Consider the following 22090-nt stretch of genomic DNA (forward strand, 5'->3'; position numbering starts at 1 on the left):
ACATCCTCTGGGAAGATGTCCTTTCTCAGTGACCATTTAAATACTAAGATGCTAGAGAGCTTACAAAATTTCAGAAATTCTGAAGAATTTCTCCCTGGAAATCCTTGATCCCTCATCTATTATACGGAGAGACTGCACTGTATTCAGAAGAAAATATTGTACCCCTTGATAGTGACTGTTTATCCAGCGACTGTTCACCTGGTGGAATCGCGTCCTGCTACGCTGGCTACTTTGAAAAAAATCTAGGACATTGACACCTCTTTGCTCCTGCCTCTTGCCCAGATCTGTCAGAACTGGCTGGCGCTCAGGTTCCCCTCTGCTCACGCAGGAGAGTGGACATCGGCATTCATTCAGGCTCTGTCTCCACTACCCACTGCACTAGCTGAAGTAGCAGGAGGTGATCAGCCTCCCCAGACATCTTCCCGAGGTGAAATATTCCAGAGGAAGTCACGTGAATACTTCCTGCATTGAAGACAGTTCAGTGGCCTTGGAGGGCAGTCACAGCACATCTCTGATGCACTCTGTGCCTCAGCTTGCTTGGGGTGATAACTTGTACTCTTCTGCTCTCTGAGCCGAAGAATTAGTTCCACCTGTTCTTTGGAGGGTGGCACCAGGTTATCACAGTCTGAATCCTTTTGTGCAGAAGGAAGAAGTTGTAGGCAGGAATAAGTTTCTGGGTAAGTTTGAAATGCTACTCCCAAAGGCACCAACTTCCACATGCAGAGTAAAAGACATTGCTCCTTCTTACAGTGCAGATGAAACGGATTACATCCAGTTTATTCACAGAAGTTTTGTACACCTGAAACATCACAAATATTTACAACTTCCCTGCTTTCTTCCGAGTTCCGAAAAGACCAAGTCATACAATCACACCGCTGTCTCCTTTGACTCCGATGGCTTGAAGTTCAGGATCTCTTTATAAGTAATGCCTGGGAAACAACAGAATAAACATAGTGTTGCTGGTCTAATCAGAAAAGGAGCTGCACAGACGCGAGCAAGGTGCAACCCCCAGGTTAGGCTCTGATTTAGGTCGGGAAGAGAGAGACCTCTTCAGGCAAAACACGTACAAAAGGTACGGGAATTAAGGATTGGGTTTTCACCATTTCAGATTTGAAGAAGTAGACCAATACCAAGCACATTACAGGTGCTTTCACAGGGATGTCAGCACTGGCTGAGTACCGTGGGCAATAGCTGCACTAGAGAAACCACTACTGAGCGCATCATCTTTAAAAGTCGTCCTCACCTAAAAGGCGAAATATAAACCTCTGAACTTAGATGAAAACTAGTTTCAGACTTAAATCTCTTCAGAGATAAATATGTTTTCTCTCCCTGAGAAAACCTAACTCAAAATAAAGGCCAGCAACCACTGCAGTCCTACAGAGCCAACCATTGAGGAATCTGTTCACTGTCCTACCTGCTGGAAGGAACATGTTACAGAAATGGTTTCTTTCCTGCATTGCACAAGATGGTAGGACAGACACATGGAGGAGAGGGAGAAGAGGGAGGCAGAGGAGAAACCCTTGGGGGTTGTTCCAGGAGGACTTGCTAAGAGGAACACTGGCTTACAGTGTTGATCTTAATGCTGTCTATTTACCCTGTTCCATCAAAAGCAGAGAAGGTAATTTGTAAAGGGGAACATTCCTATTTCTGGATGGCACTTCCCTCTGGTTATTTTTGAAAACATCACAAAACTAAACTCACGCTTCCACTCATCTAGCGGAAGATCCATGTTATCAAATGTGTCATCATATTTCTCAGCTTCAATTTCTTCCTCAGAATCATGAACTGGTTCAAAGTAAGGATGCATCAAAGCCTCAGCTGCTGTGACTCGCTTCTCTGCATCCAGCACCAGCATCTTCTCCAAAAGGTTTACAGCTATTGCACAGAAAACAAACAGCGTATTCAAATCATGCCTTTGACTCCAGTTTGTACACAGTAACATTGCCCTGGAGATATTTCAAATAAATACAGAAGAGTTGTAAAACAGAATCATTGGGTGCTCATTCTATAGCCAGTGGGGCCCATCTGGATGAGGAAACAGTGTGGCTAGCAAGCTGGGATGTGCCCAAAGCCTGACGCAAGGCAGGGGTTCTCCTTTGCTCCTGTATGCAATACAGCCACAGCACCTCAACTAATGACTTCCCAGCTTCTGGCTCCAGGACCACCGTGCTTGGGGCTTTCTCAGGTCTCTTCCATCACTGCCACCGTGCTGTGGTTCTAAGGTACATCACAACCAGCAGAATGAACAGACGGGTGTGGAGCTAATGACAACTGCTCTGTGTGTGACCAAACCCAAGCCCAAGGACACTTTGATGTCCACAAGAGAAGTCAGTTGTCCATGTTCAGAACCTTAGCGCTGACTTTATCTGCTAGGTGTTTTTGACCTCAGCCAAAACAATCCATGAAAACCTTCTATGTTCCTGTCCAGTGGATTTTGGATTAGGTCCCCGGTTAAACTGTCAAAATGGGCTAGTGTATGATGAATGATTTGTTTATCCTGGAAGAATGTTTCTGGGTTTGGTGGAGCAGCAGAAAGGAAGAAGAGGCAGCAGTGTGGGACAGGATGCTGCAACTCCTGCTGGCCACATCGTGGATCCCCTCCAACCTTCTCTCCCAGACCATGAGCCACAGTTGTTCTCTGTGTAAGAAGCAGCCAGACAGCTGCTGAGGTGATAGGAAGAAGCGTTCTAAAAACTGAATGGAAATGTGTAGTTTGCTGTAGCTGAGAAGGCCAGAGAGCTAACCATGCAGTCAGAGTAAGAGCTGCTTATTAATCATGTCTATTTCTACCGTGTCGGAACATAAAATTTTAACTTCTTAAATTGAGAAGATTCAACTATCCCAATTTATATTCTAACAAAACTGGCTTTGTGAGTGTTGAGGTCACTGGTGAATGAACAAGGTTTGGGCAGAGCCATCTCAGAGCTCTGACTGCCTTGGGTCACGTCACAGTTATGCACACTTGGTATGTTCTTCTGGCTATTTCATATCGATCAAATCCAAGCCAGTGCTTCTTAGGAATGCCCAGATGTTTCTCAGGATGTATTAATTCCATGACTAAAATGTCAGCTTTCTATTGGCTTGCGTTTCTACTGCAGATCAGATGGAGCTTTCAGAATTCTATTTCAAATACAATACAAAGAAAAAATTATTGCATACGTTTATTCTCCCAGGGCTCTTGAGAAAGCTGCTCCAGTAAAACCATTAAGCAGATACTGGATTGAAGCCTAAACCACAAAATACTTCTTTTTTGACACTTCTAAGAAACATCTGATTCCTGGCAGGGTCTAAACTTGGCAAAGTTCAGCCACCATAATAAAAGTTACGAACTATCACATAACCTATTACATGACTGATACTGCTGCTGCTGCCTCCAACGCAAACACAAGAACAAGAAAAATCGTACACATCCACATAAACTGCCTTACCCAAAGGATTTGCATACTTCAAGATGGATGCAAAATCTTTTTTCTGGACTTTTGGGAGGCTTTTGATATAGTTTTTTGCCTTAAAAGAAACATGGACATTAAATTAGAACTTTACTGCTCTTGTAATGTAACAACATTAACTATACACTTATTAGGTAACTCAACAATGCTTTGATAGCACACTGAAAATGAATTTTTTTGAGGTCGTAAACCCCAATTATATTCACATTCTTGTTGAAAGAACTTTTTTTTTAAATCAAGCCTTAAAACTGTGATTAAGAAATGATAATGTAAAACTTTAATTCTTAATGCTCCATATTTAATATATTAATTAGAATAAATATATATGCATAATTTAAAAGTCATAATGAGTTTACAGGAATCTCTAGAAGTAAACCTTATACAGTAATTCATTAGTATTTAAATTGTACAGTTAGTCTAATGAATAATTTTAGGTTCTTTATAGTAGGGACTTAAGGATTCTAGAAGGACATCCACAGGAAAGACAAAGTCAGCGAGATCTGCAAAGAACTGGGTTTTCTGAATATGTTCATGTTTTCAGTAAGTCTCCAGTAAAAGTAGTAACGCATTGGTTTAAGTGTTTATATGGTACACAATGGAAACTTTGAAGTATTTAAATATAAAGATTTTTCAAGTGTTTTGATCATTTTCTGTTCCCTCCCTTAACCTCCAGTAGCTGTTCTGGGTGTGCAAAGCACTTCAAGGCAGAGCTGTACCATCTGGGGTCATTTCAGTAGTCAATAGTAGTCTCAGCCAGTCTAAGAACAGAGAATGGCTTAAATAAAATTAGGACACGTAAAACGAACTGACAAAGCAGAATACTCACATCTTGACTGTGCAGTTTTTGAACAAAATCTTGAGTTGGTGTACCTGTTATTTTCATTATTTCTGTGAGCTGGTCCAGATCTGAATACCAGATATAAGGAACAAAGTCGTCCATCACAAGAAAACTAAGCACCCTGCAAAAATTGTGCATTTCATCACTACTGGAGAATAAAGCAAAATCACATTGCAACAACTGTGCAGAAGATTTATAAAAGATGAGATGAAAGTTGTCCATTTTTCTTGTAAAAGGCAAAGACACTGAAAACACCTGAAATAAAATATTGTATTACTTGGGAACACATAACTGAATCATCTACAAACTTCTCCAGTATCATCAGGCCACCTCTGTATTTTGGGTCAAAATCAGGCCAGAAGTGTTGGAGTACCTGAACAATCAGCACATGTACTGCATACATTGCCCTGGTCTGGCCAATACCTAGGGGACACAGAGGCAGAAAAAGTCACAGGGTACATAAGGTGGTATGAGAAATGGAACAAAAATCAGAGAAAACCAGTTAGTTCTTCTCCACACAAAGAAACTTCAAGAGGAAAAAAAAATCTTCTACTCATTTCCCACATTCTTAGCTCAGTTCCAGATGCTGAGATGTTGGAGATGTTAGGGTAGGGTATCAGACCACTCCCTAATCTTCCGTGTCCTAAACCACCACAGATTAATCCGCAACAATATTAGCTGTTTCAAAGAAGAAATGTCATATTTACAGGAGGCTAATGATGCACAGGACAGCTTTATGACTTGTTTGCTACTCTGGCAGGAGCAGCAGATGAGAAGCTGGATCAGAGCTCAGGGCACATGAAGATTCCACCAACCACTGCAGAAAAAGGAAATGATGGGTAATGCTGAAGAAATAGATCATTAAATAAAATCCCACACCGAGTTTGAAGGATAACCTATTCATAACGCTAAAATGAAAATCCCCTTTATTCTTATTCACCTACCCACAGCTGAACCCATGGCTGCATTTCCCTGACAATAGGTAACACTGATTCATAACACAGACACAGAACTTCAGCCGATAGTTCTGAAAACTCCAAAATCCACTATGACTAAAATGCTAGCTTCTCCTCTCTTATGTTTACAGTGCAACTTGAAAATGACGACTCATTCATTTCCTTATTTATGTTCCAAAATGCTCCAGGTTAACTGTAGTTGACAAATTATATGTGCTAGTCAACAGCTGTTCTTTGGCAGGCATTTTAGTATTTTCTTGTTAAGAACCAGTGCATACTTTAAATCTGTACAGCAGAACTAATCTGATGTATTCTACTTTTACATAGCCCCTGTCATTTTTTTTGGCGAATGCAATCTTCTATGTTTTCCCTCACAAAATGAGAATAATGTGACCCATGTAATGAAGTCCTAATTTTAGGCCTAAGTACGTAAATACAAATATAACCAAAATTAAATAATTGTGATTCTGTAAACAAGTATTTGCAGATAAGCAATTTATTGACTGGAACTCCACAAGGGGAAAAGGAGTGGAGAATGATCAGGCTGAGCATACAAAACTGGGAAACAAAAAAAAAAAAGTAAAAAATTCTTGCTGTCTTCCATTAACATCGTCCTCTATTAACTATCACAACTACTCCTGCCAATGAAGTATCACTTGAGGTTGAATTATGGCTTAATCAACTATTTTCTTAATTTCTCAGCAATTATGATAGGACGAGAGATTTTCTGTAAATCTTAAACATTTTACTAGATGTTACTTACGTGACATTTTTCGGTAAGTCTCAAAAAGCATGAAATGGACTAGCATGTGCACCTAAGCCGATGTACTACAGCAGAATCTTCTGTCTGTGTTCTGGAATTGTGGAGTCTATTAGTAAAAATAAAAATCAAAAGATGCCTTTCCTATCATCACAGAACCTTTTAGCTGATGATTTGAGACGTGATTCAAAGATCACCTATCTTTCTCCACTGAAAAAGTTCAGTAATACAAGTTTTAAATGGCAGATGTGCAAAAGTGGTGCAGGTATCAAATAACCAATTAATGAGACAGGTGCCAGCCATTGTAGTATTCATCTCAGTTTATGGTCATCGGTTTTTGAACAGACCTACTGCGTCATACAAGAACCGCTCATCATTTTCTTACATTAGTGTCATAAATTCACCGAAGGATACGATCATTTCCTTTGAACAGAGGCCTCCCTGTTATCATCTCAGCCATTATACAGCCCACAGACCAGATGTCAACTGAAAAAAAGACCAGTAGTCACATTAAATTGCTGAATACTTGTCCATTTAAATGTACATAAAGTTTTAAATTAAACTTATTCTAAAGAAGTGTAAAATTTACCTTTATAGCCTGTTACAACATAAATGAGTGCCTGGCCAAGAATGATGAACAGTATATGTAAAACTACCAGCATTTCTAATTAACAAACTGGAGATAATCTGATAACACGCAGAATCAGTTTCTCAGTAACAAGCAGATGCACGTGGGAAGTAAATTTTCAGTGCTTCCAAAAACTTCCGCAGTTCTCCTAGCGTTATTTGAATTCCGTCCTCCTGCCATCCCCCCCTGTCTGACTGAGTTAGGATCAGCACATCTTTGCAGGAAGATGAGTGTCAGTGCAGAACACAGGAATGTAGACCAGACTGTCACATCTGTATGCATTTATGTTGCTTTTTTCCAACCACCTTGGTGCTTTCTGTTACTCTCAGAAAATACACAAAAAAAGCCCCCAAACTTACAACCACGGAACGATTACCTGCAATTTATCTACAGGAAATTCTGCGTAATTATATTGTCATTTCTACCTCCAATTTCTCATTCACTTCAGAAACAAAGACTTGCTTAACCACTGCCTGATTCAGTGAATGCTCTAGCTCTGTTAAGACTTTTCTGAAGAGGTGCTGACCTGTTTGGGTATAATGCATCCAGTTAAGTATGACCTCTGGGGCTCTGTACCACCTTGTAACCACGTAACCGGTCATCTCACTGTCTGTATGCCTCGCCAAGCCAAAATCCAGAATCTGTAGTGGAAGCACAAAGAACATCCTGATCAGGCAGCTAGTTATCTATTTCATACAGACTTTAGAAATGCGGAAAATAAAAGAACTGGAGCAATCTGGAGATACTGCTTTATGTTTGTATCTTTTTCTCACTGAAGTGTCTTGTTCTGATTTTAAAAATGAAGACAGAAGCAGCAAGGAGCAGTTTTCTTCCAAGTTAGATATTCCTATAGTAACACTAAAAGCTGTAAAACCAGTCATGAAAATAATAAATTCTTCAATTATCAATTAAAAAGATACTAGTCACGCTCAATGCAAAAAAATCCCTGGCCATGGAATCACCCTCGTATCATATCAGGCCTAAAAGAACGGCACCCATCTTAGATGGTATTCATTGCTATATCCCAGGTAGCACAATTATTCGGAGTGTGTTCCAATAATATGCTGAAGCAAGGAGGTATCATTATTTCTATCTGATGAGTAACTCCTCCAAGGGAAGGCTTCCTCTAGGTCACATTGAAAATCTGCAACAAGAGTAGGGAATTAGCATTATTTAGTCCCACTGAGTTTTCTTCAATCTACCGCATCAACTACAGAACAACCCTCTGTAAGGAATGCATGGTCAGTGCACGTTTTTTAAAGGATTATGCACAAACCAGCTTACTTTTAAGACTGTCAGATATTTATCTCTAGATAGGGAAACGTCTACAGCAGCAAGATTAAAAATTAATGTTTACAGCCCTTTGTCAACTTCTACAAAATCGGCCTAATAACGCCCACCTGCCTGGACCATCAAAAGATGGTGCCAGAAGATGCCAACAGCAAGAAAATCCCACTCTTGGAATGATAGTCAGTTTGCATTTATCAGGAAGTTCAAGATTCTAACAAGAGGCAGGGGGCTTGGGTACGTAAAGTCTATTCAAGATAAATCATCATCACAGATAGCTGAATATGCAGCTTTGCACGAGCAGTCGCTACCTCCCATGTGCATCAGGCTTCATCTGTTTCCTACAGGGCAGATGTTTTTACTAGGAGTGCCCGTGCATTACTATACCAAGAGTGTCATGCTCTCTGTAATTAAACATTTTAAAGTATTTCAGGACAGTTTCATCATTCCCAGGCAAACATTTTAAAATATTTCAGGATAGTTTCATCATTCCCTGACATGAACAGAAAGGAAAATTACATTTTTATTCATGGATCAAGAGTATAAAATGTTATGGCTTATCTTTATTGCCATACTTGAAACATCATTTCCATGCTTTCCCCGTAACTGCTGATGACCTACCCATTTCAAAACAGGAATAGGATGCAGAGGGAGATATTTTAATTTTTTACCGGTAAAATGCACTTGATTACAGAAGATTCTCTGGGCACTAAAGATTTACTGGACTCAAAATATTTGCAACAGCAAAACACACCTTTATATGCAGCTTTCACATTTATTCTACATACAGAGCACACAGTATGCTATCCCAGTGCCATGGGAAGGCGAGGGAGGAAAAAGGAAGTTTTATGGCATAGGTCAAAAGTCACATGTGGTACCATCTGTTCAGTCACAGACTTTTAAGCATTTTCCATACAAAGGCTTGTGACACTTGGAAACAGCCAGAATATAATTTGGGTTTGAATTTTTGTAAAAGCAGAAATTGGCAGCGAGAATTTTTGTGAGTCAGTATGTATTAACTTCAGGATTCCTTTTCCTTTACATATTCATTAGCGTCAGGAACAAGCGTATCCTGTTAAGTACTTAATATTAACATGGGACCACTTCAACAACAACCTTCACATGAAACTATTATTCTCATACTCCAATCCTCAACTTTTCAGCTGGAACTTCCAAAGTAATTTTCAGAGCAAGTTTGAAAATCCTTTTTATAACGCAGGAATTATGAAAGACAGAGCAAATTCCCCTCAGCTCCTCAAGGATAAGCTCCCCTTCTACTCAGCAAACTTAATTTTCCTAACTTGCTTCAGTAACCGTAACAAAAATAACTTGTAACTTTGAGACTGCAGAAAGGGCAGAGATTTCCCTTCAGGCACCCTTCACCGTCACTTTGCTGATTCCCACGGAGCAGCTGAGAGCATCAGATGAGGGAGCCAGAAAGCTCACTGTGAAAACCAAAACTGATTACTTATTAATTAATTGCCAATTCAAGGAACTGTTCCAACTTGCCTAGAGCCTCGTCGCCGCTGGAGCTGCTGAGTGCACAGACGCAGGGGAAAAGGGTCGGACTACCCCTGACAGCGTGGTCACAAACTGGCTGTGAAAGTACACTCTCAGAGCAGGGTCATGTCCTGCCCGCTGCATCCCAACACCCGCACGCGGGGGAAGTCAGTGCAACTCCTTCAGTGTTAAGGGAGACCCTGGTTAAACCCTCACCTGGGTAATTTTTATGCACATTTCTCAACACATTATAGTTTGATTTCTGTTTATAGGCTGGAGTTGCCTTTTGACAACCAGTATTTCCCAATCGCAAATTTGCACTTCTGTATATGACATCAGAGCTTATTGTACAACCTGGGACGACATAATTTCACTCTGAGAGCCAAGCAACAAAACCTAAAGCTTAACGCTACATTTTCTCCTTTGTCATTTCACAAAATCGTGTTCTGATACAGAATTATTTGCCTCAGTTTATCTAAAAGCTTAAAGTGTCCAAGGTAACAGAAAAATAAGCTGTGTTAACAGGGAGACACAGTGATCATATCATGGAATAACGTCTTAGACTTGGGCTGCATCTCAAAATCTAATTGAACAGCTTGAGGCGGGTGGGGTGTGAAGCAAAACATGTACAACTGCTTTTTCTAGTGTTTGTTTTTTCCCCCATCACCCTGGGACCCACTCAGCATTTGGCCACCTACAAACCAGGAGGAGACAATAGATCTTTGTGTTAGGGAAATTCTGAAATGACAGGACCCTGAACATTCACGTCAGTCTCCAAAGAGCAAAAAACCGTATTGTAACAGCTACATGCAACTATATAACTTGGTGTAATATGATAAAAACCATTTTTGTAGTGTTTTATCAACTTTTATTTCATTTAATTAAGGGAGAGCTTCACAACCTTATATCTCCCAGGTTACAGAGTTAGACTTCTCATATTTATTCAAAGCTGGAATGAATAACTGAACTACTCCCCTAAAGCCTTATGCCTCTTTTAGGGAGGAAACCCTGGCCATAAGATCTCAATGTACTTAAGTATCAGGGCACAAAAGTCCCCGTTCAAATTTACTGTTGTTTTGTGAGGATGTATAGGTCAGTCATGACTCAACCTCAGGACAGAAGACATAGACTGATTTTGTAATTAACTGAAAAACTGACTGGCCTTTCGGATTGCTAGAGCTAAGAGAAGACAGGTGACAAAAACAATTCTGAAGATTAATAATGATCTATTAAAATGCAAGAACAGAATAGAATTAACTGGGGACTGGAAGCAGTCTGAGGCTATCTCTACACTCAAGAAAATAAACGATATTCCTAAAACGAGCAGGGTTGAGTACTAAATAATTCTACTTCAAAATGAATAATTGGATTTTTATAAGTAAGTCATTCTACACAGCTGAATAGATGCATTTTTCTAGGTCAGGGCATATTGCATAATTATTTCTGAAGCACAAATATTATCCTCTCTAACAGCTTTTGGAAGATTTCTAATACATGTAAGAAATTGCAATCAGAAGTGGTCAGATTCAGTATTTCAGTTCAATGATTTAGAAGGAGGCTTGAGGTGACAAACGCTGCACGGGAGAAGAATTACAACTCAGATGGACTCTGCATAGAACATTTCCAGGGAAGTGGCAACATCTACACTACTGGGAAGGGGTGTGGGTGTGCACCGTCCTCCCACCCATCTTTGGAGGGAAGCCCAGATGGGTAGAATGAAGGAAGTCACCGTACACGCCAATACTTGCCCCACCCCAGGGAAGCAGTAACCAGTCAATACAAAAAATGCCATCAAATACACCTGCCTTGCAGTGTTGCTGCAGGAACAGCTAAGAGCTGAACTGTAGGAGGCTGAATTAGGGATTGTCTCCCTTTAAGGGTTTTTTTATTTCCTCACCAATTACGAACAAAAATGAAGCAGAACTGATATATTCCTACTGTGAAATACACTGTTGTCTACAGGCAATTGATACTACTGTTAGCTGTAACAGTGCAGAAGGAACCACTTCCAAAGAAATAAGATGTTCTTGTTCGTGGTGAGCAACGTGCTTCCTCTCATGCCTCTCTGAAGTAATTAGCTGCAACGTATCATAAACCGATTCTGCACTACAGCTCTTACCTGACTGTAACCGTGACACGGTTTTTTCTTGAAAAGCGTTTTCAGCTGGGTGACTGCATAAAGACATCACAGCGCTCACTGCAACGCACACAGCACACGGGGAAAGGCTACCGCTGTCACGCACGCGCACCTGGCGCGGGCTGCTCCGTCAAGGCCAAACCTGCAGAAGCAGTTCCAGTTCTTACACCGCCCTTCACCCCTGCCACTCACACGAAAGGCACATTTATGTCGGTCAAGGACACACAAATAGGAGATGAATAGATTCTCACTATTCAGGGCTTTATTTCTTAAATAAGTATTTAATTATTCTTGTGGTGACTGAAGTCAGACAAATGGCAAAATACTTCCCATGAGGCAGTCTCTCATAATTTCTTTTTTCAAGATTGTTACCACTGCCCATCTGAACCTCTTCCATTTTCCAGCGTTCCTCTATTTTTCCATAACTCCTCAAAGCCTGTGGGCTGAAAGCCTGGCCCATCACTGAAACCAACCAGCACACCTGCTGTTGCACCCGTTGTCTCCTGCGGTGTATTCCTAATACATCTGACTGTTGTTTTTTTTTTTCAAATAAACATAACCTACCTTCAATTCACAGTCTTCGTTTACTGCCAAGTTTCCAGGCTTTAGATCCTGTAATCAGATTTGAAATGGACATTTATTTACTTTACAGCAAGCACAAAGCACACTTACTTTCCTTCTTTCAGGTTTAATTGTTTTCATACACTACTGAGAACAACAACAGGTAAAACAATGCCACAAATCTAAATTAGAAAATTAAATGTAACAAATAACAGGAACAAAGGCGCAAACTTGGATATGTTTGGCTTTTTCCAGTATGTTTCCCCACTGGACAAATCAACCTTTTTTTCCTGCTAAAAGCCAGGAAAATACTTGCCAGTGAAGGAACTTGCTCATCTTACTGCGAGTGAGGTTTGGACATAAATTTGTTGCATTTAATACTAACACCACAAAGTTAAGGATTCATTTATAATGAGATGGGATAAAATAAATTTCCTTCGCTATTTCTGGACTGTACACATTGCATATCAAAATATACTTTAAAAAGATTCCATATCCTGACAGACCTAGAACGAGTACTGAAGGAATCAAACAAGATTTTACATAAAAGCCTATGCTCTCTTCTGTGAGATAATTAATTTCCTAACAAAGTCAACTGAATGGAGAAACATGAAAACATGAAAAAAAAATCCCTTAACACCTCTCCAGCTACTTAGAGACGTCTAATGATCTACAAAAGTTGTACTTCTAAGTTTAGCACCAAAGGGAAGAGTACTGGCAATGACAAAGAAGATTTTGCAATGTCAGTGATTCTTAGACATTCACAGTCAAAAAGAGAAAGAAAAAAAAAAAGAGAAATAAATTTTCCTCTTTGACACTCTTTAGCACAAGACATTCAGAAGAATCTTCTCTCAAACTTTTAACAGGCATCCAGCTGTTTCATATGAATATGTTTTAAGATCAGAGGGGCCTTGGAGAGAAACAAACTGGTGCAAAGAACCACAATGAAACCAAGAAGCTCAAGAGCCCTCAAGAAGGAGCTTAGAAAAAGTCTAAGCAATTGTAAGTTTAACTATGATCACAGCAGTTGTAGAAATAAAAATATCAATGTATTACATTATTTTGGCAGTTTGCACAGTTCCCATGTCCAGCTTAAAGCTACTATACACCGTGCACTTTCTGTGGTGCTCCTGATACTTCATTACAAATGCCATTTGCTACTGTTCTAATGCAGTTTTTGGGGATGTTACGCTGCTTGGTACCATGGGGGTGTCGTTCGGAACTCCTTCTTTCCAAAAGTGATTTTAAGTGGACTTTAGACACAGCAAGGTTTAAAGATACTTAGTTTGTCTCAGGGAAAAAAAAAATATTTTCAAGGTTCTCAAATTTTGGACTATTTTTTCAGTTTCTAGGTTTTCATTCCACCCACCTTCCCCTTTGAACATTAACATGGTGGTTAAACATTGTTTTTAAAAGTTTAATGTTCATTAAAAAATAAAGGCAGAAAAAACCCTCTTTTCCACCTCAGTTTAAACACTATTTGCTCTTGTGGGGACTTAGAATCCAACTTCTCATGGTAATTTAAGAAATCCAAGCCTCGGCTGTATGGAATGCAACTGGAGTGCCCAAATCACGCTGATGCAGCCATACCACCTTTTGTTTCTACTGAACAAGAAACTGACAGCATCAAACAGTATAAACAGAGACACTATACACTGAAGTTCAGGCATATTTATGAGCATGCTTATACAGAAGCACCACTCACGTTATCAGAATATATGCGTCTTCTATATTATTTCTACTTACCCTGTGAATTATGCCTGATGAGTGAATATACTGTAAAAAGAGAAAGTATGTTTTAGTTAATGAGGTCCTGACTTTAAGCAGTTGTCTGAGGCAGGAGACAAAGTACTTTTTCATGGTGCTGAAGTAATCAAAAATTTAAAAAATGTTTATTTATTGCACAGAAGATCTTTTCAGCCATTTTTAACGTTCAGAAAATTAAACTAGCATTTTTCCCTTCCCCTCTCCCAGTAACGAGAAGCCAGTAAATCTGTTCTGAGTACTGCAAGAAGAGACCACACCGTTTTTTTCTAATCCTCCCCATACATAAAATTCTGTTTCCAGTTAATTTTTGGCATTGCTAGACATATATATGTATCAAAATAAATCCTGCTATTTTATATATCAGAAATGATCACTTGTAACTGTTGTCTCCTGTGTGCCATCATGGTTTAGATTCATAGGCTCCAGCAGTGCTGAGTTTAATCATTTAAGAAATCATTTAAGATCAGGATGAAGACCAGCCAAGGTTTTAGCTGAGAAGTCTTGCTTCTTGCTTCAACACTTCCTCAAGGCAACATCGAGAAGACACTCTCCTTTACCCAAACATCTTCATCACCCTTCCAGTAACCTATTAAAGGGTTTTTGAAAGTCAAACCAACAAACTGGACACCTAGGACTAGTTCTTTTGGGGAGACACCTGACCTAATACAGCTGTCTGTCACCAAATGCTGCCCGATGAGGTACGCAGTTCCTCTCACCAGCTGAATGATGCCTTAGAAGAGACAATTTCATCATGGACAATGAAGGGAGCCTCTAGTAACTCTGACACAGGCATCTCTTTTACAAGGACTGGAATGAAGAAAGTTGTCCTGAACGGAGGATGTGCTTTCCAAGAGCAGCCTGGGGAACGTCAGCACTGTTCAGGCATGGGTAACTCATCCAAAACCCCCACAGACCATACTGCTGATGGCAGCCCAAACTACTGACACTACGCAACACAAGAACACTAAGGGCTTTAAAATGTCCCCAGAACAGATGATGAGATGCAAATCCCACCAGCTTCACCTGGAGAGTTTTTATTTTATTCCACTTTAAAGAACGGAGCAGTAACTGGGAAGGAGTTACTGGGAACCAGTGGTCAGAGCCAGGAAAGACCAACCAGGGCCAGCCAGGGTGGTCTCAAGGAGATGCACAGAAGCACTGAACTCTGCAGAGTAAATGCCAACCAGCCACAGCCCCAGCAATCATTGTCTTCCTCCAATTAACCTTGGAAATGCAACAGTCCCTCTGCAAAAGGATCCTCACAGTCCACCTGATGAGGGGACCAGAGAAAAGGAAGCGGAGCTACAGATCAAAGCCAACTTCTTCAGGCAGATCCAATGTGCATTCCAGACTTCGGTTTCTGAACATAAACAGAACCCCTGCAACCTAAGCAGCACAAGCCCTGTATGTAAGGCACCAAGTTTTTAAAGCAATGACTGAACAAAAATAAAGTGTCTGTCATTTGCTTCTTCCTCTCTTATACCTGACACGGTGCTCCAGATGTGGTGTCCTAGGTTCTGAACAGAGGGGAAAAAGAAAAGCTCACTTCCCTTAACCTTGTGGCTGCAACTTTACCAGCGCAGCCCAGAGCACGGTAGGGCTCTGCTGTCTGTCGTGCCGGAGTCTGCCCAGGACTTGGCACTTGCGGCAGAGCAGTTCCTTCTGCGTACCGCTTGCAGATTAGGCAAGGTTTACCACTACCCGTAGGAAATGCCTAAGACCTTCACAGGATTTCCTGCAGCAGACACAAGGGGCTGAGGGTGCAGGGCTGTTCCCCAAAAGGAAGGAAACCGCTTCAGCAAATGAAGAACTACAAAATGCTGTGTCTGTCATGGATGTGCATGAAGCGCATCGGGACGGGAGGAACCACATGCACAAAGAGGAAGTTTCTCATTTGTACGCAGAGACCAGACTTTTTTTTTTTAAAAGAAATGTATCTGTAAGTAGTTGGACTCCCAATAAATGAAGAAAAAGCAGACAGCTTTTGCCAATAACTATCTTCCTCAAGGATATCACAATGACTACTTGCTTTCCAAATCATTTCACTGCCTTCTGACTGAAGCCTCTTGATTTTCCAAAGCTGATGCTTAAAATATTCTAAAAGCTATTTTTGCTGGTATGATTGTACACAGCAAGAAAATAAGAAGCAGACCAAAGAATTTCTGCACCTAAGAATGTGGCACATAGAATCAGGAAATAAAAGGACTGCACCCTTCAGAATTTTAGTTAATTGTACCTGTTTGGGGGAAGATCGTGGTTTTGCTGGCGTTCTCACCCCACTGAGGTTTTATGAGTGTTCACAGCACCAAAATCATGTTAATATTTGAGGAGAACTCTTATTTTTCTAAACACTTCTTAAGACTACTGATATTACACAAAATCACACTTATTCTTGGTGCCTAATGTACATATCAGCCCTTCTATTAACTAAAATACCGGTGCTGTCCTGCAGTTTCTTTAACAATAGCAGTATTTTTTTAACTGCATTTTATTATCTACTGGCAGGTAGCAGCATGGGAAATATGTCAGTATTCGTTCAGAAAATTTTCCATTTGAGCTCAATAGCTTTCTGAAATGGGATTCTATTCCTACTGATTGTCCTCATTGAACTATCCATTTATTGACAGATTTTTCACTCTTAACATGGCAAAAATACCCACACCAGAGCAGATAGATCCTTCACAATGTTATTACCACTTCACCTGAACAATATTTGATTTAAGACTCCAGTTAATGTGAGCAAAGTGCCTTGGAGCACAGGAGCTCTGTGCATTATCCTGAAGACAAGTGTTGGTAGCATGTATAAATCACAGAATCACAGAATGGTTTCGGTTGGCAGGGACCATCGAAGATCATTTAGTGCAAACCTCCTGTTCCACTAGACCAGGTTGCTCAAAGCCTCATCCAGCCTGGCCTTGAAGACATCCAGGGATGGGGCATCCACAGCTTCTCTGGGCAACCTGTTCCAGTGCCTCACCACCCTCTCCGTGAAGAATTTCTTCCTGATATCTAATCTAAACCTCCCTGCTTTCAATCTAAACCCATTGCCCCTTGTCCTGCCATTACAGACCCTTGTAAAAAGTCCCCCGTCCCCCCCAGCTTCCTTGTAGGCCCCTTCAGGTACTGGAAGACAAGCTTCAGATTGTGCTAGGCAGCTATCCAGCAGTTGTCTAAATTCTAAGCATTCTTGTCTGCATATGCAATCCCTACACAAAATGAAAAGCTAATCAAAAGGGAATTAGAAAAGACTCAGGAGAAAGTATTCAAGGCAGCACGCACAATGAAAATGAGTGACTTGGCAGGGAAGTAAAAATTGAAGAGGAAATGGGTGAGAGGGGGAAGGGAAAAAGAGAAAAGCAGAAAGAACAACATAAATGTGAACAAAAGACAGTGAATAGAGATGATAAAAGGAGAGAAACTAGAGCAAGTATTACCATGAGCATGGCAAAAGAAGCTTGAACAGGTGTTTGTGTGGCCCAAGAGCTAGCTGCCCCTCCTCAAATACTGTACAAATAAAGAAAGAGGACTGCCACCCATCTCCCCAGACCTCTGGGAACAGGAGCCCAACTGGCACTCCCACAGGAAAGGGACCCAAAACTGCAAGCGCTGGAAGCTCCAGCCACTTTCCACCCACATAAAGACATTTATGTTCAGCTTGCCTTCTGTACTCTTTGACAATACACAGCTTTTCTGTCAAACAAAAAAACGATGGAAGCCCTTCCAAGTTGCAGACTCATATTTAAGTAAAATTTAATGCCAGACTAAAGCCTGACTGGGAAGCAGACAAAGGAGAGGCACATCGCTGTTTCTAAGTGGTGTCAAATCACATCAGTTTTTCCTACCACAGATTAAGTTAAATTCTGGTAAGTGCTCACCAAAGAAAGAAAATGAGTATTTCATTCTCTATAGAAAGACAACAGAAAAACAGCAAGAACAAAATCTGACAAACAAGGACTGTATAGGCTTACTGAGCAAAGATCTGAGGGCTTGATACAAATCTTCCTGAACTCAGTATGAACTTTCTATTTACCTCAATTTATATCTATACATATTAAATCAAGCCTGTTGAGCACATCAGTATACAGCCAATCCAGAAACAGCCTACAGGTAGCATGCAGAAATGAAGTCTGCAAAGAAAGGACTTGGGGACTTAGCAAAAATCTCTTTCATGCCTTCACAATAAAGCACTCATGCAGAGATTTCTTAACATGCATTTAACTGTCACATATAAACAGGTTGTTACAATAGAAGTGTGCAATGTGACAGAAGTGACAAACAGCCTTCCTGCCTTTGACCAAATATAAATACAGATACCATAAAGTGTTTATGTGCTTCACACAAAGGACAAACATGTATTGCAGGTAACATCTATGACACCAAAAAAGCCACCCCAAAATAGAGTCCATCGAAGTTAAAAGGTGGGAGGGAAAAAAAAAGGCATTATAAAAATGAGAGGCTAAGCTTGGGAAGTTGAAAGAGTTTTAGAACAGTGATCTACAGCCTTGCATATTCCTCCTTCCCAGGTGTTGTAAGTATTCTTCCCTTATAATGCCTCACCTGAGCACTGCTAAGTGTATGCTCTGTTCCTCCCATCCCTCAAAAAAGCACTCTAAGTAAACACAGATGGGCTGTCTTTAATCCAGATAGAGTAGACCTTAAAAAGCAAAAGATTTTCATGCAAGACTTGGCAGATCCTTTCTTAAACAGCTAACTTACTGATATCTGTAAAAGAAAAAATGAATTACTAAGCCGTTCCTTTTTCCTCTGCAAGCTGTCAATACCGATTTCAGCTTAACCCACTTCCTAGCTTGGATGGTGCTGCAAGAATGTCCCTCAAGCACTGGACCAACCCTACTTCTTGAAGATATTTCCAACTAGATGTAGCATTGCGGCTGGATGAATTGGTTCAAGAAGAATCCAAAATGTAATGGAACAGATACATTAAAGATGGTTCTCAAATGTTTACTATGCAATAGGAAATGACAAAACATTAGAGTCTAGTAGCTGAATAACGTCTTATTTCCTGCTGGTTATCCTGAGGTAGCTATGCTCCATGGCTGCAGGGGCACAGCCGGCATCACCACAGTCTGCACCACGGGCTGCCAGGGAATCTCTGCTCCAGCGCCTGGAGCACCTCCTCCCTCTCCTTCTCCACACTGACCTGGGTTGTCTGAAGAGTTGTTTCCCTCACATATGCTCACTCCTCTTTCACAGCTGCTGTGCGGCTTTTTTTTAACCACTCCTTACATATGTTATCATGGAGGTGCCATGAATGCTGCTGATGGGCTCAGGTTTAGACAGTAGAGGACAGGTTTATACAGTTTTGGAGCTGGCTGGGAGTGTTCATGGGTGCAACTTCTGCTGTCTTCTCACAGAAGCCACCCCTGCAGCCCTTTACTACCAAAACCTTGCCCCATAAATGCGATACATCCTCCTTAAAGTCCTGTTCTGTTTACTTTAGGTCTGTATCAACCATGCACAGGTCCTCCACCTGCCTCCCACATTTACTGACCCAACAGACTTCAACCTTCAAGCCTCACACACTCCAATAGAGTTATTGGCCTCTCTGAGATAATCTAGGCCAACAGGACCAAAATACGTGTCTAAGCCATTTCACTGGAATTGAATTAATAATTCATCCTTTCCACTAAACTCAACTCAAGCTAATTTTTTTATAGTTCATATATTGCTTGCCTATAAAATTAGCCCAAATGCTGTTTTTCATCTCTGTGAATAGCATGACTCTGCTGGAAACCTGTTTCCCAGAGAGTTACCTGCAACAAAACAGGCCACTCCACTTATATGGTCCTTGAGAAAACACTAGGAAAACGCTTACATGGCTTTGTAATTAGGGAACCAACTGCAGAACTGAAATTGTAGCTCCACATTCAAAGCCCAGATTGGAAGTTACTTCCATCTGGTTTAAATAAAGCCCATTTCTCCAAACCTGGCTTCAGCTTCTGCATTTGGAAAATGCGAATTAACAGCATTTAAATGCACAGCTGTAGAATAAAAAGGATAATTACTTAGTGTACGTAAAAGGCTGTGTGAGTGAAAATCTACTGACTTAAGACCAAAAAAATCTGAAGTAGGGTCAAAGACAAATTAATAATGCAGGACTCAACAACTAAGTATAGTTCCTAAGTTTTGTGATGGCAGCAAAACAATTTACTTCCCCTTCTGTACCTGTTAAGTACCGAGAGACAAAGGAATACTGGGTATGGTGTTCCTGATGTTCTTGTCCAGGAACAGAATGCTGTCCTGCGATATTAGTTATTTTTAATAGTGTTTGGCAAAGCAAATACAGATCTGGAAGAATCTGTATCCTGATGGATGTGCCAGACCTTCCTGTATCAAAACCAGTTCTGTATTTCCACTCCACAAGCACATCCCTATGCAACACACCTTCCAGCACGCTGACTCCACTTATTGCTGTATGAGCGCAGAGGAAAGTCTGCCCATACATTGTATGTTGCAGGCACAGGACCATAAAACGAAAATTGTACGGTGCAAGCAACAGCCAAGGAACGACATGCAATTCCAGACAGTGCCATTCCACAGCCTCATTACGACCTGCATCTCCAGAGCAGCAAAGGGAGTTAAACAGCCATCCCTGAAGGACAGCCTGGCTGAAGCGTGCAGAGCTAGGTCAAGGTTTTTCTTCTCCTGGAATTGTGTCACCAAAATTAAAAAATAATAAAGAAGTAATATCATTTTTATTATAAAGTTTTGAACACCCCAAAAGCAGACACTGTAATTTAAGAGCTGCAGTACCAATCTTGATTGAGAAGCATTTTCATATCACATTAATGTAGGTTATAGATGGACAGGGAGTTTAAGGAGTATCTTCTTTTTGTGTTGTAACATATGAACTTTAATAAGCCTCGTTCATTTTTTAAAAGCCAAATAAAGGAAAAAAGCAGTAGCGATAATAAACAGTATTTAGCAAAAAGATAAGGAAGAAAACCATACAAAGTATATAACAGCTAATACATTTAGAATCCTCTTTGTGAGAGTCAGTCAAATTCAAAAGTATGTTGTTTTGCTACCGCTGTTGGCTTTGCAGTCCACAGAAGTGTAAGATCCAAAGAGATAGGAATATAAACATTATTTCTGAGAAAGAGTGGGGGATTAACAGTTAGGCTTAACTGGCTTTTCACTCAGGGTTATTCTCTGAAGAAAAATAAAAAAAAGAATCATGAAGAAGCCCAACAACTAACTTAAGGATGGAATCTGGTTATATTTTCTGTTCAAGTGCAATTAAACTATTATTCTTCCCTAGATGCCATCCTCACAACTTTCTGGAAAAGCTACAAGATGAAGCTTTTCTACACAGTTCAAAACTAGACAAATCTGAATGGTCCCTTCTATCCTATTACGAATCCTTCCATAATTTCACAGTGTAAAATTCCAGCACATTACAAAAAGCAGACACTAGAAGACAAAAATCAAGTTAAGGTGGCAAGAGGCCTGCATGATGAACAAAGAGCTCCTAGGGAAACTGACACATGAAAAGGAAGCGTACATGAGGTGGAAGCAGAGTCAGGTCACCCAGCAGGAAAGACACTGTCCAAGTGTGCAGAGATGGAGGTATCCACTGGCTGGAGGAACGGACTGACAGGAACCCACCAAAATTCAACAAAACCCTGCACCGGGAAAGGAATAATCCCATGCACCAATACAGACTGGGGGTTGGCAGAAAAGGACGTGGAGGTCCTGATGGACAAGCTGAATGTAAGCAATGTGCCCTTGCAGCAAAGATAACTAAAACCCTCCTGCATTTGGTAGAGGATTGCCAGCAACTTGAGGGAGATGATCCTGGCCCTCTTCTCAGCTCTGGTGAGACACACCTGGAGTGCTGTGTCCAGCGCTGGGCTTCCCAGTTAAAGAGAGACACTCAAGCAAATCAAGTGAAGCTCCATGAAGATGATTATGGGACTGATGCATCTGATACAGGAGGAGAAACTGAGACAATCAGCATTTTTTAGCTGGGAAAAAGCTCACGGTGCATCTTATCAACATGCATAAATACTTGATGGAAGCAGTAAAGAAGACAGAACCAGATACTCCTAAGTAGCGCCCAGTGAAAGGACAAGAGGCAACAGGCAAACCTGAAACACAAGAATTTCCATTTTAACATATGAAAAACTTATTTTGCTGTAAGGGAGATTGAACCCTGAAACAGGATGCCCCGAGAGGCTGTAGAG

The 22090-nt window shown here is 40.7% G+C and overlaps 1 protein-coding gene across 1 annotated transcript in view; it reads right to left on the bottom strand.

The window, feature by feature from the left end:
- Positions 1-867: 867 nt before the first annotated feature.
- The window catches only part of MAPK12 (mitogen-activated protein kinase 12), a gene marked incomplete at its 5' end in the record, with an annotated part of 39687 nt that continues 18464 nt past the window's right edge, over positions 868-22090 (bottom strand). The window contains 8 exons of the mRNA XM_010158934.1: positions 868-929; positions 1702-1875; positions 3429-3507; positions 4276-4355; positions 6418-6489; positions 7158-7272; positions 12120-12167; positions 13863-13892. Coding sequence (XP_010157236.1) covers positions 868-929; positions 1702-1875; positions 3429-3507; positions 4276-4355; positions 6418-6489; positions 7158-7272; positions 12120-12167; positions 13863-13892 — 660 coding nt within the window. The remainder of the gene's footprint in view (positions 930-1701; positions 1876-3428; positions 3508-4275; positions 4356-6417; positions 6490-7157; positions 7273-12119; positions 12168-13862; positions 13893-22090) is intronic.

The sequence above is a fragment of the Eurypyga helias genome, unplaced genomic scaffold, assembly GCF_000690775.1.
Source record: "Eurypyga helias isolate BGI_N326 unplaced genomic scaffold, ASM69077v1 scaffold16389, whole genome shotgun sequence".
NCBI classification, from domain to species: Eukaryota; Metazoa; Chordata; class Aves; order Eurypygiformes; family Eurypygidae; genus Eurypyga; species Eurypyga helias.